The sequence below is a fragment of the Pinus tabuliformis genome, chromosome J, assembly GCF_031772625.1.
Source record: "Pinus tabuliformis cultivar Carrire ecotype Pingquan chromosome J, CPIR1, whole genome shotgun sequence".
Taxonomy (NCBI): Eukaryota; Viridiplantae; Streptophyta; class Pinopsida; order Pinales; family Pinaceae; genus Pinus; species Pinus tabuliformis.
The window spans coordinates 447,915,119-447,928,514 of NC_142295.1; the positions used below are offsets into that span (position 1 = coordinate 447,915,119).

Sequence of the window (13,396 nt, forward strand, 5' to 3'; positions counted from 1 at the left end):
CATTTTGGACAACTCTTATGAGGCAGTTGATATTATTCTTGGGTTCCTCTTTCCGAAAAGGTGTAGGATTGATATAAAGATCATCCCATTCTGACATGTACAAATGAAGTTATGAATTTATTTTGATTATGGACAAATTGTCAAGGTCAACCAACCATCAAATTAGCCTCCTCCAGCCTTCAACATTGCATATAAATACAAGGTGCCTCCTCCTCATTTTGGCATCACTCTCATTCATCTTTCTCTCTCTCATCTTGATTGGGTACAAATTTCTGGGCTCCTCTCTCCACACGTGCGAAAAGAAGACTATCTTTTCTAGCTGCTGCATTGACCAGATTTGACCAAAATTTTAGGAGGCTGACTTTGACCAGTGTTGATCCCATTTGACTTTGGTTTTGTGAGGAGACTTCTGTTTGGGCAGGCCCTTGTTTTGGGCACAAAAACTGAGCTAGTTTGACCCCTGCATGGACCAATGTTGACTGCCCTAATTTAGGTTGTTGCGTTGACCAGATTTGTCTAGTTATTTTCAGACTGTTTGGGCTGCATTATCTTGCTGTTGGAGGTCGAGTTGACTAAGTTTGACCGAGCTGTTTTGGAGGTCAATTTCAGCCCTGTTGACCAGCGTTGACTTTCTGGTTAAGGCTTTCTGTTTCTGCTGTTTTGACTGATCAATTTGGGCAAGTGAATATTGTAAATTGTACTCATGCTCTCTGCTGAACTTTTGAAGAATTATAAGAAGAATTGATCAATGGTTTTCCCACATTGGAGTTTGTCCTTGGCTGGTGCCATATCTTGTGTCTTCTTGTGTTGGCTTGTCTTCTATTGTTATTGTTTATGTGCTATCTGCATTTTACTATCACGTTGATGTGATTGCTACACTAGATATGATATTGGGCTAATAAAGAAAATTGAAGTAAAATTGCTCTAAGCATAGAACATACCATTGTTATCCTAAAATTAACAATTTTATATCAGCTGAAAAGGAAAAGAGTAGAGTAGTCCTGTAATGTTTCCTATGCAATTTGCTAAAAGTTTTAAATCAGCATAAGTTGTTTGGGGCTGTGGGCATTAAAATTGTGCAAAAACATACGAAACTTGGAGGGTTACACAGATCTGAAAATTTCTATGTGGTATTAGAGCAAATGAACCTATAGTGAAAGTTGAAACCTTCAACTGATAAGAAAACCTAGAGCAAGCAACCTTCTGCTAAAATAATGAACAATGAACCAAAACTGCCTTCAGATACCTAGAGACTTGTGGTTGAGAGGGAGGCTAGTCGCTGATATTCATCTGAAAATTTGTGTTGGTTGTGGAGGTCAAATGGCGATTGGTTTGAGGGTCGAAGATAGGTTGAGTGGGGCTGAAAATTTTGGCTCTTGGAAGGAGAGACTGATGTTTCCGCTTGAGGAAGTTGAGGTGTGGAACATTGTGGAGAGTCTAGGGCAACCTCCCACTAATCTAGCTTAGTTGGTTGACTTCAACAAGCGGAATGTGAAGGCGAGGAGAATCATTCTTGATGCTATTAAAGACCATCTATTCCCTTAGGTGATAGGGATGAAGTTTGCCTACGAGATGTGGGATTCTCTTGGCACACTTCACCAGAGCTCCAATGAGAATATGAAGATGGTGTTGCGTCAGAAGTTAAGAAACACCAAGATGACTAAGAATCATACGATGACCTCATACCTCACAAAGATCACACAGGTGAGAGATGAGTTGGCTGTAGTGGGAGAGGTTATCCCTGAGGACCTGTTGGTCAAGACGACACTAGATGGTTTTCACAGGTAGTGGGATGGATTCATATATGTCATTATGGCCAAGGAACATTTTCCAGACTGGAGGAGGATGTGGGATGATTTCATTCAGGAGGAGAGAAGGAGTGCCAAGAGTGGTAGCCAGCGTGGTGGGGTAGATGAGGAGGAGAATGTTTCCCTTGCAGCTAAGGGAAAGAAGAAGGTCAAGAAGGGGTCTTCTAGTGGAGCTAAGAAACAAAGGGGAGAACATGAGTTAGAAGGACATGAGCAAAGTGAGTTGCTTTGCTTGTGGGAAGATGGGTCACTATGCTGCTTAGTGTCCCAACAAGAAGGGGAAGAAGAAGGATGTGGCAACATTAGTTGAGGTGGATGAGTTTTCCACCAAGTTTGACTCAGAGTTTGCTTTAGTGGTGAGTTTAGCCACTAGTGTTACATCCTCTAGTGTCTTGCTTATAGATAGTGGAGTATCTGACATATGACTGGAGTGAGAGAGCACTTTATGAGTCTTACAAAGGATGATGTAGACTTGGAGGTGGTGCTTGGAGATGACTTCAAGGTCAGAGCGGTAGGTGTGGGGATTGTATCCTTTCAGAGGGAGTCATTGCCACCTTTGAAAGTGATGGAGGTCCTATATGTTCTAGTGTTGAAGAGGAATCTTATTTCAGTTTCCATTATTGAGGACAAGGGATATGTAGTGGTGTTCTGGGATGGACAGGTTCTTATTTATGCCAGGGGATCTAGCATAATATCTGCTAGAGTGGTTGGTGTTCGTGATGGGAGACTTTATATGTTCATGTTTCAGACTACCAGGGCTATGAGGAGGTAACGAGAGGATGATCATGTAGAGCAACAGGGTCTTGAGTAGGGGAGCACTCTACATGTTTCAGGTTCTTTAGGGGGTGCAGAGGGGTGGGGAGGATCACAGAGTTCTGAGTGACAAGTACATAGGTTACAGATTCACTACAGGCCACAGGGGCATCTTCATCAGGATCACAGGTTCCAGGGGATGAGGTTCCCACCCTAGTTCAGGAGGCTACTTCAGGGAAGAGGAAGCCAAGACAACTTTATGATACCTTGAAGGAAGCACATGAGTTAGTGAGGGAGAGTAGACCACCAAAGGCTGGGTGGTTGTGGCGAGTGCAGTGGATGACAACATGGTACCAAGGGGTAAACATATCCACTTTAGAGATAAGATGGGAGTGGTGAGAAACAACTTCCGTGGTAAGAGGTAGTGTTGAGAAAAAGGGTACCAAGGGAGTGTTTCCTAGAGCTTTGGCCTAGGAAAACACATTAAACCACCTTTTTAGTAAATGACTTTATGAGCTATTAAAGTCATGTGACTTAAAGTCACTTTATGAGGTACTTTAATATTATTAAAATCACTTTAAAAACATAAAGGGACTTTATGTGAAAAAGGTACAAGGTACAACTTAAAGGTATAAAGTGACTAGGGAGTTGAGAAAAAGGGTATCAAGGAAGTGTTTCCTAGAGCTTTAGCCTGGGAAAACACATTAAACCACCTTTTAGTAAATGACTTTATCAGTTATTAAAGTCATGTGACCTAAAGTCACTTTATGAGGTACTTTAATATTATTAAAATCACTTTAAAAACATAAAGTGACTTTATGTGAAAAAGGTACAAGGTACAACTTAAAGGTTTAAAGTGACTAGGGAGACTCATTAATGAGGGGGGACACATGAAAAAGGGGGTCAAGTGAGGAAAAGATATCCACCATTGATCTCCACCCTTGATCAAACGGGTTAGGTTTCTCTCATCTTAATGAGAACTAAAAAGGGAAAAAGACATGAGAGGTCATTCATTCTTCATGAGCATTGTTGGATAAGAGAAAAAGGAGGCTGTGAGAGCTTCAAGGAGATGAGAGCTCATTCCATTCTTATGTGCGTTTGTGAGGAGGAAGAGAAGTGCAAGAGAAGTGAAGGAGAGAAAGCAGAGATTGCAGGGCTTTGCTGAAGGAAAGAGACCACATCTACAACAAGGAGAACCACCCCAGGGCTGAGCTCCTAGGGAGCCTGAAAATTTCGGGACGTGTTTCTGGGTTTCCAGGTCTGCATTTTAAGGTGGTTTAGGTCTGCAAAATTCCAGCTCAAGTTTGGCAGTGAGTAATAGGCCTAAATGCAAGGAGATGCAGTCAGTCTGAAGCTGTTAACTCAAGGCTAAAAGTGTGCTTCCAGAGGGACCATTTCAGAGGTTTCCAGCGTAAAAATCGAGGCACCTACAGCAGCCTTCAGCACGCAAAACGAAGAGAGATTCCTCAACTGTCTGCTCAGATTTCTAGGACACAATTTGTCTGTTGAAGCATGAATTTCCAGGGGGTATTTTTTGGTACAGAAGGCCCCAATTTTGTGGATAAATTTCTGGGCAGAGGGTGCAGATTTCAAGGAAGAGAAGTCAGCCCTGTGGCACGTTTACCAGTGCAGAAAAGAGCTGACCAGTGGCACAGAATTCAAGAGAGGAGGTCTGATAAATGCACAGAGTTTGGGGAGGCAGAGATTGCTAACAGTGAGAGAAATTTCAGACTCTGGCTTGAATTTCTAGAGGAGCTGCGCATGGATTTCAAGGGGTGATAAGTACCCTTGAATGGGATTTTAAATGCTGTAATATTTTTCCTGAGAAAGAAAATAAATCTCTTCAGTACTGGTTTTCCCCTTGTGGGTTTTTCCAGGGTCACTGTTAGACCAAAAACAAGTGTGCAAAAATTTATGTGATTGCATGTCTTCATTTTATATCATCTGAAAAGGAAAAGAGTAGAGTAGTCCTGTAATGTTTCCTATGCAATTTGCTAAAAGTTTTAAATCATCATAACTTGTTTGGGGCTGTGGGCATTAAACTCGTGCAAAAACATCTGAAACTGGGAGGGCTACACAGATCTGAAAATTTCTACGAAGGCACACTGGATATCAACGGCTTCAAAGAAATTTCTAATACAAGTCTTTGACGCAGACTCTTCCAACCAGATCTATGCTTGGTATTCATTGACAGAGATCATTGGGATCACAATTCAGACAAAAATCACTGTGGAAGATAATACATACCTCTTATTAATCTCACTGGAATTCTTGTAAGTCTGCATTCCCATGACTATTTCATCTCTGTGGATCTTCAGCACTTCAACCGTAGCATCAGTTTCAGTAGTCATTACAAACTATGAAAATCCACTTCTAAGTTCAAACCAAGATATCAGTCCAAGTGAGACATCAACCCAAACACTTCTTTTATATATATTCACAAAGAATGACTTAGCATGTTTTCAGACAAAAACTTTTCAACTCCTTTTAGATGTCTTCTTCAAGGTGACACCGTTAAGAGGCTCGGAATCACAAGTTTGTGCTCATGACCTTTTCTTGTAGACAAGGTATGCTCCATTGATCCTTACTTCTTATGAAACCTTGATCAGATCACAAAGGGTTACATATCGAGAACGAAATGTGGTCTGCTCTTTCAATTTTCTGAGGTCATTTATTGAAGTCATTGTCTTCTAGGATTTGTCATCACATAGCATCCTCTGCACCAGGGTTAAGCTCCAATGTTTTGCCTTAGGAAACATCAATCACAAAAAAGATTACATATCAAAACAAATTATAGACTGACTGATAATTCAGGCTTTTGAGAAGTACTCGACATCTATTATTTGTCCTGAAGTTTTCGGCCTTTTCTGAGATTAGCCCAGAGGCATTTTGACCTTATGTAACTAAACTGAGGCAAAGATTTTCTTAGAAATCTCGTCCAAAAGCACAGATATATCTTTGCTGTATATATGTTCTACTTCCAAGCTGTAGCATTTTAATTTACAACAGACTTTCGGCCTTCCTTTGATCGATTGTATCATCTGAAGGAATTTGACCTCAGACTAGGGCTTTGACCCTTTTGCAACTTCATTCATTTCCTGAGGAACTTCTGTTTTCCCTAATAGATTAGACTGATCTTTGAAAGGTCTTATTCCAATGTTCGGCACTCCTCTTCTGGTCATAAAGACAGATCTTGAACAGACTTTTCACGGTTTGAACAGAACCTTGTTAGGGCACGAATTACATACAGTACTTCGGTGGTATTTCTCAACTTATCCTGAACAGAGTTCTGACTTGGCTTCATTTTGACCTTAAATCTTTAAGGTTGCTCTTCAACCATAAGCTCTGATACCATGTTGAACTTTTAGGGCATGCTCTATACTGATAATAACTTATTATGATTTCCATTAGGTTAATCCTTTTCTTGTGATCTTTTCCACAATGAAGCAATTACATAGAGGAATATCAATGTTGAAAATAGCAATAAGAAATGATAAAAATAGAATCCAGAAATTCCAGTTTAGTTTGTCATTGAATTAAACTGAGAATTAAAATCGAATTCTATTCTCATAGCAACTTGTAATAGTTAACTAGAGTGAGTTGACTTAGTTAACTTAGGAATTTCAAGTTGGAAGTCTTTCTGAAGTCATGTATATGTTCTCCCTATATTATAGTGGTCCATGATGAGTTTAATTTGAGTTGTAATTAGATAACTCAGTTTACTGAGTTATGTTCAGTTAAATTAGTTCCAAACTGTTTGTGGAACTAATAGTGAGTTAACAGTCAGTTGGCGCACTAATGCATTAACTAGTGCTACTCTAGTTAATTGAAGATTCCCTCATCAGAAACTCATGCATGTTGATTTAGAGAAAGACCTAGTTGAAATTAGAGTGCAAGGACAATGTACTATCCGTTGTATAATTTTCTGAGTTGTACAGATGGTGCATGCAATCAGTAACTGAACCTAGAAGGGATTGCACGGTTTTGGATGCACTGGTTTCCCTTTAAGATGGGCTAATTAGCGATAGGAATTGCACAAGGAAATAGGGGCTTGGAGAGCTGGAGAATTGGCTAAGCGTTGGTCAAGAGCTTGCTTGTGAGCTGAGGATAGATTATACTGAGTGCTGGGATTGTTCTTGTGAGAACAAGCATTGTATTATCATCTTGAATTTCTGATTAATGCAATATAGATAGTATAGATAGTAGGGGTTTTGAGTTGTGGCTTCCCACGGGAAAACTTATTGTGTTATGTGCCATTGATTTGTCTTTCTATTATTGTTTTCATCGATCTATTACTTCTACATGTTATTAGAGATGAGAATAGTATATTAGTGGATATTTCGAAGTTTTGAGTTTTGGGTTACAGGTGAAATTCGAATTTGCAATACATACTTTAGGATTGACAGATGGCGTTCTACGGTTTGCGGCTCGAGTATGCCTTGGATGACAACTCGAATTATATAGCCTGGAAGGACAGGATGGAGGCTGTGCTGGAGGATAATGGCTTGAAGGAATTCATTGATCAGAACATTCCTAAGCCATCAGCGTCGGATGCTCAGAATCTGGCCGAATGGAAGAAGGAAACTCCTTGAGGGAGTTCGAGATAATGGCAAAGGCAAGGTAGGATAATCCTTGAGGGAGTTCGAGACCGCATTGTCTCGAGTCTCCATGGGAAGGAAACTCCGCATGCTATGTGCAAAGCATTGAAGGACCTTTTCCAGAATAGCAGTGACCAAAGGAAGTTGGCACTAAAAGACAAACTTCGAAAAATTAAGATGGAGGCGGGTGACTCAATTCCAAATTACTTGACCAAGTTCACTCAATGTCGTGATGAACTTGGAAGTGTTGGAATTACAATTGCCGAGGATGATATGGTGAGTCTTGCTCTTCTAGGACTCCCAAAGAGTTGGCATAGTTATTAGGACTCTGTCAATGGTCGGGAGAAGCTGCTAGATTGGGAACGATTGTGGTTGGATTTGATGTAGGAGGAGATCAAGAGGAACACCAGAGACGGGACCTCGTCGAAGGAAGTGGAAGAGGATTTCGCCTTAGCGAGTAAGGCAAAGAAGGCCAAGGGAAAGATGTCCCAAGGCGAGGAGGGCAGAAAGAAGATGGGCTTGACGAAAGTCAAGTGTTTTCACTATCATGAACATAGGCACTATGCCAAGAACTATCCACAGAAGAAAGCAAGAAAGGAGTTGACAGTAGTGGCAGCAGTTGAAGCTCTAGCTTCACAATTCGAACTTGATTTCACTCACATTGCATGCATGGCTAACATTGCCATGGGAGGCGTGTGGTATCTTGACAATGGTGCCTCATTCCATATGACGGGGAATAGAGATCTCTTTAGTGATTTTGAGGAGAAAGACCTCAAGCAGGGCATAGAGTTTGGAGATGACGAGAGGTATAGAGCTATCGGGATTAGTACAGTTACCTTTCAGAGGGAGTCTGGCTCCCCTCTCAAGATCACAGATGTGATGGATGTTCCAGGACTAAAGCAGAATCTTGTTTTAGTTGCGGTATTGGAAGATCGTGGCTATGATGTGGTTTTTAATAAGGGAAAGGTTTTCCTTGGACACATCACCACGGGGCAGGTGAAACAAATTGGTGCACGAGTCAAGAACCTATATGCTCTTGAGTTTCAACATGCATGCAAAGCCTTGAGGAGCAAGGCAAAGGTTAGAGACTTGGTGGTTGAGAGGGAGAGTAAATTACCTCTCAACATGCAGCCCTAGAAGAAGCCTCTGAAGCAGCTTCAGGAATTTGTGGAGCAACCACATCTAGAGAACCTGAGAGCAGGCCGAGTGGAGAGATCCACTCAAGCAGAGAAGAAGCAGTCTTAGATAATTGTGGAGCAGCCACAATTGGAGAAGTTGAGAGGAGACCGAGTAGAGGCATCCAGTCATTCAGAGACCTCCAGTAGGGGGGAATTTCGAGCCAAGTGGGCAGAGGGAGCACATGCAACCAAACCTCCAGGTGTGAGGTGGGGCGATGTGAAGTGCTAGTCCCAAGTGGGCTAAAATTGGGCAGGGTCCATTGAGAGGTTTTATCTCATGGATCGTACCTTACTACGGGAGCCTAAAGTACATAGTAGCGAGAGGAGTCAGTGGGATTGATGCAGTCAAAGATTAGAGTGACAGAGGCTAGAGCAGTTAGATGCTGAAGAAGTGCAAACAAGGGTTGACAACTGTGCAGAAAGGCAAAGTCAACAAAAGCGCAGGGTTTTCAGCCGACAAAGGTAATAGCAATCAGAGACTTTGATGACAGAGGCATCATTCTGATTCAGATTGGATGTTTTTTTGTTTCTAGAGTTGCTGTAGCAACAACACTAGAGAGAAGTGTTGCATGCAGAACATTCCAAAGGTTCAGGATCGGGATCGAGTTGAATTTCTTTCTTGTTGAGAGAGAGTGTTGAAAATAACAACAAGAAATGATAAAAATAGAATCCAAAAATTCCAGTTTAATTTGTCCTTGAATTAAACTGAGAATTAAAATCGAATTTTCTTCTCATAGCAACTTGTAATAGTTAACTAGAGTGAGTTGACTTAGTTAACTTAGGAATTTCGAGTTGGAAGTCTTTCTGAAGTCATGTATATGTTCTCCCTATATTATAGGGGTCCATGACGAGTTTAATTGTGAGTTGTAATTAAATAACTCAGTTTACTGAGTTATGTTCAGTTAAATTAGTTCCAAACAGTTTGTGGAACTAATAGTGAGTTAACAATCAGTTGGTGCACTGATGCATTAACTAGTGCTACTCCAGTTAACTGAAGATTCCCTCATCATAAACTCATGCATGTCGATTCTGAGAAAGACCCAGTTTAGACTAGAGTTCAGGGAAAGTGTACTATCATTTGTATAATTTTCTGAGTTGTACAGATGGTGCATGCAATCAGGAACTGAACCTAAAATGGATTCTGCAGTTTTGGATGCACTGGTTTCCCTTTAAGATGGGCTAATCAGCCATAGGAAATAGGGGCTTGAAGAGTTGGAGAATTGGCTAAGTGTTGGCCAAGAGCTTACTTGTGAGTTGATGATAGATTATACTGAGCGTTGGGATTGTTCTTGTGAGAACAAGCATTGTATTATCATCTTGGATTTCTGATTAATGCAATATAGATAGTAGGGGTTTTGAGTTGTGGATTTCCCCGGGAAAACTTATTGTGTTATGTGCCATTGATTTGTCTTCCTCTTGCTATTATTGTTTTCATTGATCTATTCGCTTCCGCTGGTTGAAAGTAGAAGTAGATTCTTGTCCCGTGCTTTAGTAAATTGCACAAGCTTGTGAATCTATAGGATTTTCTACAATCAACAGTAAAATAAAATGCTAGAGGATCATAAAGAGACAGTCACACAAGAACACAAGAGTTTACCTTGGGAAAACCCACATGGGGGAAATCCCAACAATCTTTTTCTTATAGAATCAATTCAACAAGAGAGACATCAAAGTCAAGATCATAGACAGACTGACTGGCAAGATGACAATCTCAGGAATCCATCAAGAAGCCAAGTCAACCCTCCAAAAAACTCGGTCAAAGATATGCAATAAGGTCTGCAATTTGGCCTATCTTCACAGGATTTCGGTCTTGACAACGGAGAGATACCACAGAGTTTCGGCCCTTTTTCACAGAGAGTAATCACAGAAGTTTTCGTCTCTTTGCACAGAGAATAGCCACAAAACTTTGGCCTCTTAGCACAGAGAATAACCACAGAACTTCGGCCTTTTTCATAGAGTATTCACCACAGAAACTTCGGCCTCTTCACTGAGATTTGTCCTGCACTTTAATGTCTTTTCGATCTGCTCCTTAATCTCCTTGATATGGCTAGAAGAAATTATGATGATTTGATGTTCAGATCGAATGGTGCTTGAGAAGAGGTCAAATACCTCATATATATAGTGATCAATAGGTTGAATGGGTGCCTCCAAGGGGCCAGACTGACTTGAACAGGAGGGGCCGAGTTGGTCATCTTGTGGAGCCATGACACAATATAAATTCAACTTTTCTCTTTTGGAAGGTCTTGAAGGACAAGACTTCTAATTTTCTTTGACAAATACAAATAATATAATTTTCTTTGAGCATGAAGAACATGCTTTAATAAATACATAAATAATGAAAATATACATTATGAAGACTGACAACAGTTACAAAATTCAACATAATGCACATCCATGTTTTTTGCAGACTGGTTTAATGTAATCTTATTTCTGGTTCTATTTTCTTTGAATGTTTATGGATTTATCATCTCTGAAGAAAAATGATAAATTGCAAACTCTGCCATTCAGTGTTATTTATCTTCCCTTTATAGAGAATTCACCTATGTGCATTTTTTCTTGAAAACCTCTTATTTCAACTAGGCATTCTTAATTGCCAATTTTATGTTTTCTAAGATATTAGGTTTAGTTCTAAAGGATCCTCTTTTGTGAATGCCCAATCACTTGTACACTCTTTTAATCGATAACTGATGAATCACTAACATGGCAACATCTGAATCATTTGCACGTGCAAATTTTATTTTTGGTATGATTGCATTTCTTATTTGACTTTATTGGAATTCCTATGCAGATGATGTATTTGCAAAGTTTAATTCAATTTTTAATATCTATATGAAGTTCTACTAAAGTAGGGTCTAGTATGTCTGAAGGGCAATCCTGCCATTAAACAACTGATTATCTGAGGAATTGTGCTGGAAAAGACAACGCTATGACTGCAATGAGTTTTGTTGTGAACTGTTGTCTGAGTATATTGTGATGAAGTTTCTCCAGTTGTTTGTTCCTGTACTGTTCTTATGTGTTCCTGTGTTCAATGCAGTGCGGTTTCCAGCTGTTTCTATGACAGAAGAAGGAAAAGTGATTCCCTTGTCTGGAGATACTGTTCTGGAAGATGGAAACAAAGAACAACCTAAAGTTCAAGAACAAAGGCAGCAGCTGACACTAGGGAAAATTCCGTTTTCTTTGACATGCATGTTGCACAAGAAATATATATTAGCAGATCCTACAGCTGAAGAAGAAAAGATTTTCCAGACAACTATCACTGTTGTGCTTGATCCTTCTGGACGCCTTGTTTCCTTTTATAAGCCTGGTGGTTCTGCTCTTGCATCCACTTCCACTATACAGGTGTGGAATTGCACTAGCTATTTTACAGTCAACTTCTTTAGATGCCATAATAGGCTGGTAGCACATAACAGGTACATGGCCTGATGATGTAATTTCTAAAAAAATTACTAACAGATGTTTACCTTGGGCAGGATTGCATGGCACTCACAAGGTATAGGGTCAAAGAATTACAGAAAATTTTGGATGAAGCACTTTCAGAGATGGAACCTGTCTGAACATTTGATTCAATGATCACATTGCTGAAATCTGCACAAATGGTTGGTTGTAAATGGTGGTGCTTTTTCATAACCACAGTGAGATGATTTGGTGTTCTAAACCAAAACAATAAAGAAGAAAAAGTAAAGGCATTCGGAGTTGGCATTTTCCTTTCTGCTGTAGTTTTTCAGATATAATGCATCTTTGCATATCAATCCCAACTCTATTATCAGTATTTTTTAATCCTGTAATCCAGTTTTCAGGATTGCTATTTGAGGTAAACATACAAACATTTTCTGGAATACCTGATGTTCTGTCAATTTTTATATCTTGTGTGTTGTTCCTAGCATAACCTGTTTGAACCAGATACAGCCTTTTTCATGATCAACAAATCCTTCTTCAACATGTTGAAAGGATTTGTTTATAATCAGGTAAACTGGTCATATAGCATTGCCCTAAACTAGATTTTTTAGTTGCATTATCTGATGGCCCATTTCTTATATTTTTGTTTTCCATAAAATGCTTGCCTTTTTCTGCTTCTTGTAATGATGTCTAGTCAATCAGAAATGGTAAGTCATGAGGTTCTCCAGTGTTGATTATTATGTCTTAAGAAACCATACAAGAAGTGATTTAGGTATTAGCCGATTTTAGACTTTGTTAAAACTTTGAACCATAATAGTTCAAAGTTCTAAATTTAAGTTAGGGACCCTGCATCCCCTGTGATATTCCCTAAAATTTGGGGTGTGTTTCCACATGCCACTTGGATGCATTCCCACATTCACACATCCCCACATTCTGAAAACTTGGTGGAACAATTAAATCATGCATTTTTAACCATTGTAGGATTAAAAGGAGGCTGTAGTAATTCAAAATTGTGTGGTTGAGACTTGAGAGCTGAGGTAGATATCATACATCATACATGCAGCAATGCAAAATAATGAGAATCACAAGTTGTAATCACTTTACCCTTATTTTAAGTGATGGTTGGATGTTACATCCTTTTTTTTGATGGATCAGGATTAGAAATGAACTTGTATTAGATCAGTATGCATTCAGAATATTCAGTGATTCACATGCATGGGAAATGAGTAATACTACCAGAGATCCATCTTAATCCGGATCTTATGACCATTGAGAGGGATTAAAAAGAAGCTAAGGTGCAGGTTCAAAATAAGTTCTAATCATCTCAAATAAAAAGCATGGTTGTATTTGTTAAGTAGTGGTAATTTGGACTAAGCTATAATCATAGGATTCTATTGTTTTTCTAGAGGAAAATCAATAAAAGACTTTGCTTGTGGAGCATTAAATCATTGAAAATTGTTTTCTGAATTTGATTCATTGAACTTATAAAGCTCAAATCTACTTGCAAGAAATGCAATTCCCAGTTATGAGATGGTAATTAACTGTTTGAAAAATTGATGGTTGTAACAATAAGGATTGCTAGAGATAGTGACTCTGCTTTCACAAGGTGATTTTGAGGGAGTAATCATTGTGGTTAAATATCATAATGTTCATATTTTGTTTT

General features: G+C 39.4%; 1 protein-coding gene across 1 annotated transcript in view; it reads left to right on the forward strand.

The window, feature by feature from the left end:
- The window catches only part of LOC149227744 (3'-5'-exoribonuclease family protein), an 82,534-nt gene extending 70,163 nt beyond the window's left edge, over window positions 1–12,371 (forward strand). Inside the window, exons 7-8 of the mRNA XM_089377902.1 lie at window positions 11,372–11,676; window positions 11,808–12,371. Coding sequence (XP_089234028.1) covers window positions 11,372–11,676; window positions 11,808–11,891 — 389 coding nt within the window. The 3' untranslated portion in view covers window positions 11,892–12,371. The remainder of the gene's footprint in view (window positions 1–11,371; window positions 11,677–11,807) is intronic.
- The last annotated feature ends 1,025 nt before the right edge of the window (window positions 12,372–13,396 follow it).